General features: G+C 36.4%; 1 protein-coding gene across 12 annotated transcripts in view; it reads left to right on the forward strand.

The window, feature by feature from the left end:
- The window catches only part of KIF16B (kinesin family member 16B), a 135,339-nt gene that overhangs the window by 64,490 nt on the left and 54,089 nt on the right, over positions 1-16,760 (forward strand). For 10 of the 12 annotated variants that reach the window (XR_010359580.1, XR_010359582.1, XR_010359583.1 and 7 more), the window contains exons 16-21: positions 860-942; positions 1,123-1,211; positions 9,247-9,279; positions 9,614-9,667; positions 10,987-12,342; positions 16,309-16,467. Coding sequence is in view for 7 of the 12 variants with exons in the window: in XM_064415400.1 (XP_064271470.1) it covers positions 860-942; positions 1,123-1,211; positions 9,247-9,279; positions 9,614-9,667; positions 10,987-12,342; positions 16,309-16,467 (1,774 nt within the window). In the remaining 5 variants the exon portion in view is untranslated. The remainder of the gene's footprint in view (positions 1-859; positions 943-1,122; positions 1,212-9,246; positions 9,280-9,613; positions 9,668-10,986; positions 12,343-16,308; positions 16,468-16,760) is intronic. The other 2 variants (XM_064415403.1, XM_064415402.1) reach the window with 1 other exon arrangement.

Raw genomic sequence — 16,760 nt, forward strand, 5'->3', positions numbered from 1 at the left:
GATTTTTCATACTGTGAGTGTAATGGAGTCCTTGTTAAAAATGCTTTGTACTGACTGAGAGATAAGTGCTTGATTCTGAGGTGGTGAACTTGGAAGACTTCCATGTTATGACAGTAGTGAGACATCACTGACAATATCCTTCTTAGCAGGGAAGTGTTAATCTTGGTACCATTGTCTTTAAAATACAATAATAATTGCTCAGAATCTTTATTTGTGACTATACCTTAACTGATTAAATACAATAATAGATGTGCATTGAACAATATGAATTATTCAAGGTTCTTCCATAAGGAAATAGCTGTTGGGTATTAAAGTCTAATAATCCTGTTTTGAATAACAGTAAGCTTCAGTGTTCCACATGGAGAAGAAAAATGTGAGAATGCAAATGGAAATCTGGAGCTTTTAGTGTAGCTGGATTCAAACCTGACCAGTGATCAGTAGCAGATGGACAAGTTTGTTCTTGGTCACATTTATGGATGTTCCTGTTAAATCTGCATCTGCTGATGGCTTCCAAAGTAGAACTGTTAAAGAGTATATAGATAAAATTGGGGCAGCTGCTTCCTCTCCCTATGTTTATTCTTTAACTGAACTCCTTGAACATGATTGACCTTGAGTCAGCCATATTCATGCAGTGTGTGAACATGTGTGGGTTTCATTTTTGTTTAAGTAGGAAGAGGAAGGAATACACTGTATGCATCAGTTAAGGTAGCTGTGACTATGCATGGTTATACACTTGCCAAAATGCATTTTCATTTAGTTCTTGCTTTAGTCTTTGCCTATGCATTGCATGTCTCAAAAATTACATGGTACTTTCAGCTGCAGAATGTTGTCAGTTAGTGGTGTGTGTTTTTTTCATCAGGTGCTGTTATATTACTTGGAAGAACCAACATGTTTCGCTTTAACCACCCTAAAGAAGCTGCTAAGCTAAGAGAGAAAAGAAAGGTGAGATTAAATCAGTGTTTGGTAAATTTAAACCTTTTCACAATTTTATTTCTAGTACAGACATGTCTTGATTGTTGTAGGATGCCTTTTTTCATTTGCTTCATGTACTTTAGTTAATATTTCATCAAAGTAAGAGTTTGTAAGTATGTCTAATACTTTTATTTTATGGTCTTTTGTTAGAGTGGACTGCTGTCTTCCTTCAGCTTGTCTATGACTGATCTTTCTAAATCCTGTGAGAATTTGTCAGCAGTTATGCTTTATAATCCAGGGTGAGTATATTGTAAAATATAGTTGCTATAATTCCATCATTCTTCATTTTAGCTGTTTGAAATGTTCCAGAAGCTTTATGACTAAAGCAGTTCAGCAAAATAATGACATGACAAATGCTATGTTTGTATTTTCTTCAGAATTAAAAGTTAACCATTTTTCCTGAGAAAAATGCATTTTGAACTGAAAATTAAGATTTCTTGAGTTCATATAATACCAATACAAGCATTAAAAGGCTGAGAAATGAATGTCTTGTGTTCTCTGCCAGTACCTCTGAGTAAGTGGCCAAATTAAAATATGAAAAAAAAGTTTTATTATGCAGTTACAATGACATAGCATGCTTATGGTAGAGAAGCTGTTTTTAGTGATTTTTCACTGTTCCTAATGTGACTTACAGAGAGCTGGTGGTGTTTTGTTCTAATTTTTTTTTCCACAGCTAGGGCCTGTGTTTTGAGAATGAGATGAGGCACTTTAACCACCTATGTGCTTTTCAAAAATAGACCGTAAATTGAATTATATCCTTGGATAGAGCAGCTTTATTCCCAAGTTTTACTTGGGAATCTCTCTTTATCCTTTAGGAAGATTGGACAGGTAATAATACTTCTAGTTAAAGGATGTCTGAAATGCAGGGAGTGTGTTTAATAACACTGCTTCAAATGTGACTGTTACTCTCTTGCTACTGAGCTAGTTACAGACATCTCAAGATTGTGAACTGGTTGCTAATAAATGACATTCTATTTTCAGATAGGGATGATAAAGAAGATAAAAAACCCCATAATATAAGTATACTTTTCTATTTCTTCAGCTTTTCAAATAATTGAATCTAAAAACTTTCAGTGACAGTTGCTAGTATTATGTTTTTTGTGAGTTGGGGTCCTGGCTGTTGTTACCTCTGGTTACTGTTCAGCTATCGTGGGCTTTTCCCTGACTGATGATGTTATTCTGCTATAATATTGTTATGAATACTTATATTATACTGGATAGTACTGACCTTAACTCTGCAGTCAGCATAGAGGATGGATTGTTTCAGATTTGCTCCACTAGTCTCTCAGATTCACAGCAAAATACAATGGCATGCTCAAGTCCCAGTTGAAAGTGTGCTTAAAAATGATTTCCCAACCAAAGCAGTCTTACTGTCTTCAGATAATGCCAAATTCATGCCTTACAGGACACATTTTTCCTTTTATAAAAAAACACCACCAGAAACAGAGTCTGAAGAGTTACTTGATTGTCTAGTAGATGATGGAGTAGATTGCAAGTTCTTCTGCTTTTTTTTTTCCCTTATCAGTTTGCATCTTGCCTTGCTTTTCTGGAAATCAAACAGTATGGATAATATTCTTAGATTGTCATTGTATGCAGCAGTTTTTCAAAACGTTGCCATTTTTCCCATTTAACACATCTTGTGAATTTTCCTTTGTGTGAAGGAGTGTGAGAGTACTCTTGCTCTTGAAATTGTGAATAAGATTAGGTGAAATATTCATAATATTCCTGAACAAGTCATGCCTGTGTTTTATTAAACTAAAAACTGTAAGCAATTTTTAGTTTAAGAAAATAAAATAAACTAAAAACTGTAAGAATTTATATTCTCGCGCTAGTCTGCATTCAGTTAATATTTATGAACTGTCTTGGAGGAATAGATATTTTTTCCTGCTTAATTTGTGAACACAAGAAAGGATTATGCTTAAGGCTCATAATGCACTTGTTTGTGAGCAATAAAACCTATCTGAAGTTGTTCTGTAATGTGCATTACTGTAATGTTTTTCTGACTGAGGAAGCTTCTCAATCACAGAATCATTTGGGTTGGAAGGTGTCGCAGTAGAGACAGACAGAGACTCCTGTTTCCTTATGCACTGTGCCAAATCTTTACTGCACATAGCTCATATTTCTATGGTTATCAGAAGGCACTGTGTTTAATTCCAGTTGGTCAGCAATTCCTTGCAATGCAGTTCATTGGTTGGCAATGGCTAGTGTACATGTCCATCAAAACTTTCTTCTCTAACCACGTTTACGTACTTGTCTCCTGGGTAAAGAACAATTTCCCAGAGGTAAGAGCCTTTCTCTCACAGGTACAATCTGTTCCCACAGGAATAGATTGATGTGCAAGCTGATTCTCACTGTTACAGTTCCTTTTTCACAGGAGCTTATCAGGCTAGCTGTTAGCTATACTTAGCCAAACCATGATTTTGTAAGGTATTTCTTTTGTAAGATTTTACCTATATGTGACAGGAAGGGATCTTTAAAAGTCACCTAATTCCAACCTCCCCTGCCACGAGCAGGGACAGACATCTATAGCTAGTTGCTCAGAGGCCCATCCAGCCTGACCTTGAATATTTCCAGGCACAGGGCATCTACCACCTCTCTGAGTAATTTTAATTTGTGCCACTCTCATTGTAAAAAACTTTTTCTTTAAATGTATTCTGAATCCACCTTCTTTCAGTGTAAAACCTTTACCCCTTGTCCTATTGCAGCAACTCTGCTGCTAAATCCATTCAAGTGCTGAAAGGGTGAAGCAAGCTCTCCGTGGAGCCTTCTCTTCTCCAGGCTGAACAATGCCAGTTCTCAGCCTGTCTGCATAGGAGAGGTGCCCAGCCCTCTGAGCATCTCTGTGGCCCTGGACTTGCTTCAGCAGTTCCATGTCCTTGCTGTGCTGGGACCCCAGAGCTGGGCCCAGCACTCCAGGTGGGGTCTGACCTGAGCAGAGCCTTGGGGACAGCACCACCTCCCTGGATCACTGCCCATACTGCTGTGGATGCAGCCCAGGACACGTTTCATGTCATTGATACCATACATAGGAATATACATGGTTTGTGCCATGTGGAGGTGAGTCCTAATAAATCAGTGATTTAAAAAAAACAAACACCTGTGTGTCCCCTTCCCCCCTGCCCCCCCCCAAAAAAAAAAAACCCAAAAAACAAACCCATCGAAAAAACCCCAACCCTGCAAAAAACTTCAAACCTCAAATGTTACTCTTCTGTCTGGTTTTATATGCTGCAAAAACAGCCTCTGAAGGTTTCACTGCTATTTATCTGAGCCCTACAAATCAGTAGAAGAAAGCACCTTCTCTAATTGATACATCTTTATGGACAGCAGTTAGGCAACAGCAGCTTTTTAGGCTGGGGTACCCTGACAATTTAAAATTTGTTTATGTTGATGCTAATGCTGGTTTTTTTTTTGTCAAACAGCACAGGAATTCTTCTAATTGTGTGGTGAGATTGTTTCAAAAAGATAATTATTCAGAAGGTGTTATTTTAAGGGTAACAGGGCTGGGATAAATGCAAGTTAAATATGTTTTGAATAAAGCAGACTCCAAAGTCTCTATGTCCAGCTAAGAGTACTGCCAAGCAAGTGCTGTGCTATAGTGGTTATTCTTCTTAGTGGTGACTATGTTTAGTCTGGATGAAACATTCAATGAATCATATCTCTGATTATCAGAGGCAGGGAAATTCTACCCAAGAAGTGGGGTAGAGCATCTTGCATTCTGGAAAAGAATATCCTACATAAATCTAATTTGCTGGGGATTGTTTATTTGTTTGTTTTATCAGGAGCAATGCTATGACCGTTTCCTACAACAGATTGAAGTACCATTTTTTCTCAACATGACTTTTTACTGCTGAGCACCAGTGCAGGCCAAGATTAGTAGCTGACCCATTGGGGTTTTTTCTGTGCAGTTTTTGTGGCTGACTAGCATTCTGTCTGTTGTTAATTTAGCCTTTCCTTCCAGTTTCAGTATTAATAATCTAAAGAGGTAACTAAATTTGCAGCTTTTGTAGGTTGCAATAAAGATTCTGGCAGAATCAATGGCAGAAGAGCCTGTGGGGTATTACCTTCAGTTGTGAGAGCAACATGGTGGATCTTGCTTCCTGTGAAAACCAGCATTGTCCTTAATAGTGTTTTCAGATGGATGGTCTTTTCTTGTGTATGCCTTTTTGTTTGGCTGTTGATTTCCCATATGTGGGAAACTATTTTTTTGCACAGAATTTTGGCTTAATGTGCAAAACTCTTTTTTTCTACTTCTTTTCAGTCTTTGTCTTTAATCTAGTGTCATGGAACACTGCTTCAGATAATGAGCTTTGGATAAAATAGAATTTTGCATGTAGATTTATATAGAAGATTTCATTTGTGGACCTTTTCTTAGCTATATGATACTGTAACTGTAAAACTACTGATGAGAAACCTTGGTCTTGTCACGGGTTTGTGTCATGATCCAGTTACTAAAATTCTTAGAACTGCCTCTGGCTGAATTAAGGTGCAAACAAGACCATACACCAGTGACAATAGTATGGGTTTTATTTGGTAGTAAATATGAGAGGGAGAGAAAGAGAAAGAAAGAAATAAAAAATAGGTGGGGGGGATCGAAAGGGCTTGACAGAGACAGAATAAGGAATATATCACCACTCCATGGATCCCAGTGATGCTCTGTTGATCCTTTCCAGCTGGTCTTGGTGGTGAAGGTCCCCCCAAAAAGCACAGAATACACGTTCAGCCTAGGTAGGAAAATTCAGGCACCTCCCTGTTGAGGGGGAGTTTGCCATTGTCCCTGTTGCATCATGTGCAGTCCTGTGGTGCAAGGCTTCAGAATGACTCTGGGGGGGCACTTTGGGGGGTTTTTGACAAATTATGTTGGGGGTTCCAACCCCACAGGCTGGGCTAGTTTGTGTTGGGAGGATGAGTGTTCAGTGCCTCTAACCAGAGGCTACATCCTCCTCTACCCTCCTTGCATAATTTCAGGGGGGAGGAGTCTGTGTAACCCTGTCTTCTGCAGGCTGTGATCTCTCCCACCCCAAACTCAGCCAGGGAAGAATGTCTGCTGCATTTGGCTTTCTTGTGGATGCATTCCTCTCCTTCAGCTTTGTTTGTTTTTTCCTAGGCCTGAGATGATTGAAGAATGGGTTTTCCCTTTATCTAATCTTAGTGGTTTAATTTACAGTCCAAAGTCCCAGTCAGGTATCTTCAGGGAGGCTTCTTTGGTTGTAGCTTCTTTATACAGTTTTTGTTATAACAAGCAAAACTTTTAATCAGTGTTTGAGGCATGAACTACTGCAGCCTCTGACAGTTTAGTATGGGGGTTTGGTTTGTTATTTTTTTTTTTTTACTAATCTTATTAATTGGCATACAGAACAGCATTGTAACTTCTCTGTAGTCCTGCCAGTACTCAGCCTTTCCAAACAGATGTAGTATCAGATTGCACTTTTGTGCTCTGCAAATGAAGCTACTGTAGTACTGTGCTAGTAGAACTGACTTAATTTCTCTGCAGCTTATCTACACAGCTGTTATCACTAGATATGACACACTTCCCAGGAAAATGGTGTCTATTTAATTCAACACTGATCAGATTAAGTTCCTTTGTGGTAGATCTACAAAAGAAGAAAGAGTAGATTCTAGTCTTTAATATCTGTGTGTTTTTTTTTAATTTCAAGTTAATATGCTTTTTCTATTCACAGTAGTGTTCACATGAATAAAGGGAATGGAGGTTATGTGAAAAAGATTTTTATTAGGATAGACTAAACACAAAAACATCAGTCTTGCATGTGTGCTTTGTAAAACTGACAATGATTTGTTATAGCCTCTGTGGTTTTAGTTTTTTTCTTTTGTGATGCTGAGGTTTTTTTCGTAGTAGCTTTTTAGAGAAGCAAAGTTACTTCAGTCAGGCCTGTCCTGCCTCTCCAAATTCTCTTTAGTCCTGAAATAACTTTGAGCCCACAATGAGTTTGAAGCAAATATTCTAGAGGTCTTAAAAGTGGTGGGTTCTTAAATATATTAAGAAAATAGGTAGCCAGCTAAGGAAGACTAAGGAAACATTCTTAGCCCTGCAGAAGAAAGGCTGCACCTTAGAGAATGGAGATACTGTGAACAATCTCATTGTTGGAGAGCTTCATTGGAGCTCTGACCACCTCAGGCATCTCCAGGTGACAGACACTCTTGTCTTCACAGAAGTATTTAGTGGTCTACAATGTGCCGAACATGCATTTTTAAAACACCTCAGCATTGTGTTTGGAGGCTGTTGACTGGAGTGGTAATGATCCATATTTTTCTTTGGGGAAGAGCCATTTTCACTGAAGAAAGAACCAGATTTGCACAATTCACTCCTTTTTCCTGAACAACTTTTTGGGCACCTCTAGCTTCATTTCAGTCTGAGGTAAAACTGATTGTCATAACACCACTGTTGAAGGTTTAAGGGACAATTCCTCAAAGAGAAGATCACAGAATTTTTAATCACTGATCTGTTTTTATACCAGACTGATTGCTGTGATGGTTCATTTTCTTTGTAATAGATCTCAGTCAAAGTTAATTACCATTTTTATGCTTATAAAATATATATCTGCCAAATTATATGTTTTATAGGACAGTCATAACACACTGAAAGGTTTTGCTCTGGGTTTTGCATGTTATGTTAGCTGGTCTAACATTTTCCTTCACTGTGGCTTAACTAAGCATGGGAATACAGTCAAGTTGTTCTTTGCCAACTGTCTAAGCAAAGTCTACATCTAATAGTGTTCAAAGGAAACTTGCATTTCCACAAGCCAGAGCTATATTCCTCAGGGTCATTATTATTTTGGACTGAAATAATTATGGCATTTTATCAGCCCTAGGTAAGAAGCGATAGCTAAAAACTCTGAATTTCAGATAGCAGATCACAGCCAAAGGGAGAAATTTTGTGGTATAGCTTTAATAAAAAAAAGGGGGAAGGAAAACCCAAAGCACATGTTAACCACTGGATGAAGTTTTTGCTTCTTGAAAGCCCCCAAGATTGCTGCTTGTTCTCTTTCAGCACTCTGTGCATTTTGCATCCACTTTGTGGATTTCTGTAGCATTGCTGCTGCAGCGGTTGTGATCAGATTAAAAATATTAGGTTATCATCATCTATCCTTGTGCTGTAAAGTGCCCACCTTAGTTTAACGCAAATGTGATGGGACTCTTGGTGAGACAGTTACATGAAAGCTTGAATGCTTGGATATGGGTATAAAAATCTACATTGGCTAATCACTTAGGCATTGTAGAAGACAATTTTTTAAATGAATTTGTGAGAAAATGAGTTACAGGATTTGTAAAAGTAGTCATTCTCCCTTATTTCAGCCATTAGAAAGATGATTCTTGAACATGCAGGAATCACAGTTTTTTACAATAGCTTTATAAATATTAGATTATTAGTGTACTATTTGCATATTTCCAAGAGCAATTTCTTTTTGTTGTATGCATTTCTATGACTTAAAAAAGAAATATGAAAAATTCCTTATTTTTAGAAACCTATCTGTGTAGTTGTGGTGACGGATGTCTTAGACTGCAGTTTGTCAAAAACTTGAAGTTAACTTGTGGTGCAGTCTTGCTTTTTTTTCAGTATTTATGGACTGTTTCACTAACCTGCATATCCTTATGCTGTAACAAGCCTGAAATAACTGAATGTGTGTCTTAGGTTGAGTAATTTAATCCATATATAGTTCTTTCTGTTTTTTTAGTATTTGTTATTAAAAATTTCCTTAAATAAAAGATAAATCTTTCAAATGAAATTAAGAAAAATACTTGTGTACAACTGTAATAAAAAACGGTATTTCCAGCTCTCCCATGCTTATTCAGAACCTTGTCAAACTAAATGCATTAAAATCTCAGCGTGTTTTAAATGAATGGGTTTGAATTGTGTTCTGTGCTTGATTATACTGTTTGGGGTTTTTCAACCCCCACTGGTTACATCCTAGGAATGTTGGGATTTTTTTCTTTTTCTTGGAAGGAAATGGCAGAACTATTAGCACACTCTGCTGTAGTTTTGCAGCCTTTTCCCTTCTCAGAAGTGGATAAGTTAATAAACCATAGGATGAAGAGAATTACTTTAGCTGTCATTGGCATTTGAAAAATGTTTAGAAAGAATAATTATTTGAATTCTTCTTCTGAGTTGTAATATGATGAATGTTCTAAATCTAACCAATTTAACCTCCAATAAAACAAAGCACTGTTGATTTTAAAGTATTCTGTCCTGCTAATATGTTTTTTCTATCAATTCCTTTCTCAATTGATCGCTCTGTTTCCCCCTGCCTCCCATGGCAGTCTTTTCCCTGTAAAAGGACCAATCTGTCTAAGGTAGAGAAATTACATTTCTGTGTATTGATTGCCATGTCTGCATGTAGTTAACTCACAGAGGCTATGCTAATCATCTATATGTCTTGCTTCACTTTACTATTTCAATACTTTTCCCCCAGAAATTAATTTTTTTTCTATTTATACTCATGTCAGCATGATACCTAATTTGTAACCTTAATGAAGGAACTATTTTCTGTTCTTGCAAGAAGTAGTCTTACAAAACTTCATTTGTATCGTTATTGTCTAAACAGTCAGAAAATTGCATCATGTCTTCCTATTTTTGTGATGTTCAGAAAACAACCTTTTTGCTGTATTCTTTTTTTTCTTAAATCAGGCTAGAATTTGAGAGACAGCAACGAGAGGAGCTTGAAAAATTAGAAAGTAAAAGGTAACATTGTTCTCTGTGGTATTTATGTGTGAATGTGTGTCCATATATACAAGTTATAAACTCTTTTGCATCATGAATTTGGAATCACAGTGTTACTCAGCAAGCAGCCAGTCCTGAATAACTGAATTGGAGCTAACTGATATTTAGCAAAGAAACACTGAATAGATTGTACAGATACAACATATTACCCTTGCTCTTTATTTTCATGGCTTTTCTTTAAAAGATGGCAAATTGCCTTCTTAATATCTCTTTTTTATGATTTATTTGTCTTTGGATTGAAGTGTGGTAGGAGAAACTCAAGTGTTACATTCTGCTTTTCTCATATCTAACTGTGGTGTGGAATGGGCATATTAATCATGCTTTTCAGAACATTATGTGGAAGTTGGTTTGAAATTCAAAAGAAAGCATTGTTATTAGCTGGCAAACTGAGTTGATTGTTTTGGCTCATCATACCTGCTAAGACTGTGGAAGTGAGAGCTGTGCCTTGTTACAGATCTCAGCACTGATTAGATGCAAAAGCTGAAAACCTTCCTGCCTTCTCAGCTTTAGGTGGTGTGCTCCATTTTGATAGAGCTCTTTATGCAGTTGGACTAAGTGAAGTAAATCAGAAAAATCCTGAAGCTCTGAAGCACTGAAAGATACTATTCAACAACTAGTGCAACACAGGATCACTGATACTTACTGTTTTTGGTTATATTGGTGGAATTTGAATTCAGACTGTGCAGAAACTGATTAGCTTGTACTTTAATTCTCCTGACTTCTGGCAAAATAACCAGTTGACTTGCAGGTTGTCTCTGCTTGTATTATGGGGATAACAGTAACCCTCAAGAGAAATTGCACAGGATATAATAATTTGTCCAATCTTAGAATCCTGTTTATCAGTAATTTGGTTTGAGTTACTTAAAGTGGAAACATTGCTTTAATTAATCTGTTGGCTTAAATTTGACAAATTGCTAATGAAGTCCTCCTATACAGGTTTTTGTGCATGAGAATATATGTATGTTAAAAAAATACATATTTACTCTGCACTGTGTGGATTTGTTCTGTTGATATTTTTATTTGACTTGACAGAACTAATACAGTCTAATTTTTTAATAAGTGCTATATAACGTCTTCATATAATTTTATAAATCTACAGCTTTTTATACTGACACAGTCTATATGAATCTCTTTTTGATTTGTCTCATGCATTGAGTCATTTCCAAGCAATGTAGGATCTTGACCTGTAGCAAAACAAAACTATTAAAAAATAAATGGTTACATATAGTCAAAAATCTTAGTCCAAACCTTTTTAACTTCATCTAAATGTTTTACTGTAGGAAACAAATAGAAGAGATGGAAGAAAAACAGAAATCTGACAAAGCAGAACTTGTAAGAATGCAGCAAGAAGTAGAGTCACAGCGCAAAGAGACAGAAATAGTTCAGCTGCAAATCCGAAAACAGGAGGAGAGTCTGAAACGAAGAAGTGTGCACATTGAAAGCAGGTTAAAGGATTTGCTGGCTGAAAAAGAAAAATTTGAAGAGGAGAGATTGCGGGAACAACAGGAGATAGAGCTTCAAAAGAAAAAGCAGCAGGAAGAAATTTTTGCCCGGGTCAAAGAGGAATTGCAGCGACTACAAGAACTTAATCATAATGAAAAAGTAGAGAAAATGCAGATTTTTCGTGAACTAGAAAAACTGAAAAAGGAAAAAGATGAGCAATATCTTAAGCTGGAATCAGAAAAAAAGAGACTTGAAGAACAGGAAAGAGAACAGGTGATGCTGGTGGCTCACCTAGAGGAACAGCTTCGAGAGAAGCAGGTCATGATAGAGCTCCTGAAGAGAGGGGATGTGCAAAGACTAGAAGAAGAGAGAAGGAATCTTGAAGAGATCAGAGAATCTCTTCTGAAAGTCAAGGAAGCCCGATCTGAAGGTGATGAAAACCATGAAGAATTAGAAAAAGCACAGCATGATTTCATAGAGTTTAAAAGGAAACAGCTGGAACAGCTGGCTGTTTTGGAAAAAGATTTAATTCAACAAATGGATCACCTAGAAAAGGAAATAGCAGATGAAAAAAGCGCTCTGGGGGAATTAAAATTTGCACATGAAGAACATTTAAATCTTAAGAGAGATGATGAAAACTTTATGGATGCCATACTCAAGGCTGAAGAAGTTGACAAGATAAAGCCAGTGGAATACAGGCTCCAATCTAAAATACGCCAGCTTGAGTACCTGAAGAGTAATCATTTGCCAGCTCTGCTGGAAGAAAAACAAAGAGCTTCTGAAGTCCTTGACAGGGGCTTGTTAGGGTTAGATAATACTCTCTATCAAATAGAGAAAGAAATAGAAGAAAAAGAAGAGCAGCTTGCCCAGTATAGGGCTAGCACAAATCAGCTGCAGCAGCTACAAGAAACCTTTGAATTCGCAGCCAATGTAGCCCGGCAGGAAGGAAAGGTTCGGAAAAAGGAAAAAGAAATCCTTGAATCAAGGGAAAAGCAGCAGAGAGAGGCACTGGAGCAAGCTGTTGCTAAGTTAGAAAGGAGGCATTCTGCCTTGCAGCGTCGTTCCACCATAGACTTTGAAATTGAAGAGCAGAAACAGAAGCTGGCCACCTTGAACAACAGCTGTGGTGAGCAGGCAGGGCTGCAGGCAAGTCTGGAAGCTGAACAGAAAGCTCTTGAGCAAGACCGAGAACGGTGAGTGCTGCAGTACCTTCCATTTTTCAGGACCTGTCCACAAAAGGGGAGTAATCTTTTACTTTGGATGTTGAGAGCATAGCTTTTTCACTGTCCCAGTACTTGAGTTTCTTCATGAGTTTCAAGTAGTTTACCCAGAATTGAAACTCTGACTGCTTTTTAAAGGATTTTTGCTCATTTATTAAGTTCTGGTATGTTTGGATAATTATCCCATCCTCAGCAGGATATTATTTGCATTAGCCATCACAGTACTTAAATTGTTTTGCCTATGTAGAAAGCTCAGAAATCCTTATGTTCTGCCCTTACAGCAAATGCACCATCTAACAACTTTTTTATCTGAAATTATTTCTGTATAACATTTTATTTTCTTTATTAATAACAAGTTAGATGTTTGTTCAAAATTTGGAGACTGTTACAGTAAACCTAACAAATGCCCCTCTTAGCTGGTGATATACTGTACCCTTCTGGTATTAAAAGTAAATGGGGGTAAATGTTTAATTTTTTAATAGCCCTGATTTCAAGGCTAAATAAAAATAAGCTATATCCATGTAAAATTTGATGCTGCTTTTTAAGCTTATTGGAAAATATACAGAGGCTGCAATACTGCCCAGTGTGGTGACAGTCCCTTTTAGGCACAGAAGCAATGTCATCAGTTATACTCAAGATATCTTGCAGCATAATATTGAGTATGGGAAGCTCAGAGAAAAGTCAGTCAGGTAGGGAAGGATCTTGCTCTGTGGAAGAAGAGGAAGAAATCTTTTTGGGTTTTTTTTAACCTGAGCAAAAATTCACTGAGATTAATGTGTTCAATCGCTGCAGTATGGAAAACATGCAGAATTGCCATTTTTTAAATGTGTTACCTGATTTGTTTATACGGGAGTTTTAAAACCTGTGACTGTCAGTGAAAAAATGAAGTGTTTTTTTCCTGAAGTAGCATTTGTCATCTGTTTTTTAAAAAATATTTCACTAATTTATCTGAATATTTTTTCATAAGCCCTTCAAACAGATGTGGAAAAACCACCTAAAAGAAGAAACTCCCCTGTAGCCAGATTGAAGAGCTCTTCTGTATTCCATTCCTTTTAAACCATTATCAGAAGAGTTGCTTTATGTAGACTATGTAAAGGTCACTTTTTCAACATTTATAGCTACATTGTTTGGTTTTTCGTTAAGCATTTTCAATACTGATTCATCATTTTGTGTAAATTGCCATTATTTGCCATAATTGTTGTGAACATAAAATCTCATTTTCTACACTAAGCATCTCACTTGATGATGATGAGCTGTAGACAACTGGAGGTTCCACAAAAATAGGGTTGTGTGATAAGTGAAAAAATATGTTGTCAGCCAGAAAACTGAGGTTTGGAGAAGATACCAAGGAAGTAAAAAGATCTTTTTTTTTTTTCCTTGTTTTTTTTTTTTTCTTGTTTACTTCAAAATCCTCTTGCACAGGCTAAATAAAACTTTGAAGTCTTTCAGTGAATAGCCCATGGGCCTGAATAATTCAGTTCAATATGTTTTTGTGAATGTTGAGGCAAGAAAAAGATCTAAAGATACATGAGAGTATGTTAAACATTTCAGGCTACTTGCTGCTCTTATGTTTGAGTTTACATTTCACAGTATATGATGCCATAGTAAGCATAAGAATTATATATATTTCTTATTGTTTATCTAGATCCCTTTATGTAATGATGTGCTCTGGTTCAGATTATTGTTAACTATCTGAAAATGTTTAAATGAAATAATAATTTTATGTGCTATACAAGTGTAAGTCGATCATAACTAGATACAATGTTTTTATTTGTTTGAATCGTATGGAAGCTCAAAATTCTTTAATATATAGGTGTCTTGGTTTGAGATAACTCATTCCAGAGCATTCTCCTTTAAATTATCTCCTTTAAGAGTTCCAACTATCCCTTTCCACCAATACTAAATTAATACTGTCAGAAATAGCGACTCACTTTTCATAGTTTAGGAAGGTTTATCAAACCTTATCAAAAATACAACAGAAGAATGAATAAAGAAACAAGGTTATGGGGCTGGGAGCAAAAAATTTTCCTTGCTATGTGCTCAGTCCCCTCACAATGGAGGTTTTTCCCTTTTAACCCTTTAACCCCTCCCAAAGTTGTGTCCATCAACCCCTTCTTCACTGTCCAGAGGTGGGGATCTCTTCTTCAAATCCTGACTGGAGGTCAGATGTCACCATAGTTGCAGTTTCTCTGATCTGAGAAAAAAAACAAACCAAAAAATAAAGAAACGGCTTTGCCTAAGCAGAGACCAAGCAGTCAGCAACACAAATACCATGCTGTGAAAAAAAAATGGGTGGGGAACTTTTTAAAATGCCTGCACCCCCCATTCCACCAGACACTCAAGGTCTGCAGCTTCAGGATCTTAAAAGACACAGTAACAGTTTTTGGCCACAGATAATTATGGTATTTAATATCAATGTGAATCACCTCAAGACAACAACTCCTAAAATTATAATTTGAGGTTAATTGGGATATATGCACACATTTTAGCTTTACTGGCAGAGGTTTGGGGCACTAGAGTGAACATAAAGCAGCTTCAGAGCCATTTTTGGGGCAAGTGGCAGGGCACAGTTCTGTGTACTCACTGGTGGGTGCATCACAAGGCTGACTAAGTTTGTAGCTAAATAAGTAATATTTTCTCATAGTAGGATGTTTACAAACCAAGAGCTAAGCTTTGTTCCTTTAATGTAAATCTGATTTTTGTAGTTAAATTGATTTTCCATGGATGCAAACACTTTCCTATATGCATATGCCATCTTTCATCCACTTACCCTTAGGACACAAGATTGTTTTGCTGCTAATCAAAAGAAATAGATGGCTTCTGGCAGTGCTGCAAAAAACACTCTAAAACTGAACTAACAATTCAGCCTAAGCCTCAGCATTCATCATTTCTCTAATTTTCTCACTTAACCCCCAGGATGGAAGATAGAACTGCAGTTCAGTTTAGATATATACAATTGCACCAGAAATGGTAGAATCCCAGGTTTGCATAGTTTCCTCTGTTTTAGCAAGAACTTATTTTCTTTTATTATTTGATTTCTAAGTAACCTCTAGAAAAACAATTACTTTTAGAGACAAAAATTGTAATGAAAATGGGGAAGATTATTACTGTGTTACTAATCTAATCTCAGCTACTTTACAAGTGAAAAGGATGTTCTAAAGATTACTTTGTTGTAATATGATGAATATTGCAGTAAGTGCTTCTTATTTCATACAGAATGCCTCAGGCATTTTTAGTCAGAAACACAGTACCCAATTTTACATATTGTATTCTGTGCATAAATCTGGGTGGAACTGAATTTATTTGTTAAAGAAAGCAAGGAGGTTTCAAAAGATGATTTCTTAGCTGTATATATACAATAAGTCCTGCATGTTTATTTTGTTAGTGAATTTTCAAAAACATATATACAGATGGAACAACTGGAAAATGCACATGTGTAGTACACAATTTAAAGATTTTCTTATAGAGGAGTTTTGCCACATCAATGTTTTGGGTTTTCTTTGTTTTTTTTTTTTTGTATTAGTGCTGTATTTTGAGTTTTTAATTTTTTTCCCCTTTTGTTTCTTCATTTATTTTCACACTGGAAGATAATATTTGAAGTCATTAGACTTATGTGAAAATAAGAATTTATTCATGTGATTCTAATAGATAGATTAGGTCTTAGGAATTAATATTTAATTTAGATACCTCTTGCGATGGAAATTATTGAAGTTGTTTTATTTGACTTAATACTACTCTTGAAATGTGGTTTTGAGCTGTCTCTATTTTCCTATCTAAATATGCTTAAAAAACAATTTTTAAAAAAAAAATTCAGAAGTATTATGAATAAGTATTGGTATCTACAATCTTATGTACATGTATACCAATGTAGGCTTCCCATCAGATCTATTCAAATCAACTCTAAACCAAAGCAAATTACATGTCACAATATCTTTATAGCCTGGACCAGGAAATTCAGCAGCTGAAGCAAAAAATATATGAGGGTGATGGAGCTCAGAAAGGAAACCATGGAATATTAGATGAGAGACTCTCCCATAGCACTTCCCCTGCCAGCCCAACAAAGGCACAGACACCTGCTGCCCCACTGGTTGATGATAGGTAGGTAACCTGCATTCCTGAAATGAAATGCAAACAATAGCTTTACAAAAAAAATACTTTGAAAGATCCTTCTGCCAGGGTTGAATTTGATTTAAATACTGTGATTGTACTAGAAGACTGGTCTGGAAATAAAACTGATGTTCTGCTATAAGTAGCAAATAGCCTCAGCTGTTGCTCCTGTGCAGTTTGTTTTAGAATACAGGGTTGGGAAACTGTAGGCTGAAAGGTATTTAAATAGATGTTTGCTTCATATATGCTTAAGGCAACAAAGTAAATTTAATTGTCTTAAACTT

This window comes from Passer domesticus, chromosome 3 (genome assembly GCF_036417665.1).
Source record: "Passer domesticus isolate bPasDom1 chromosome 3, bPasDom1.hap1, whole genome shotgun sequence".
NCBI lineage: Eukaryota > Metazoa > Chordata > Aves > Passeriformes > Passeridae > Passer > Passer domesticus.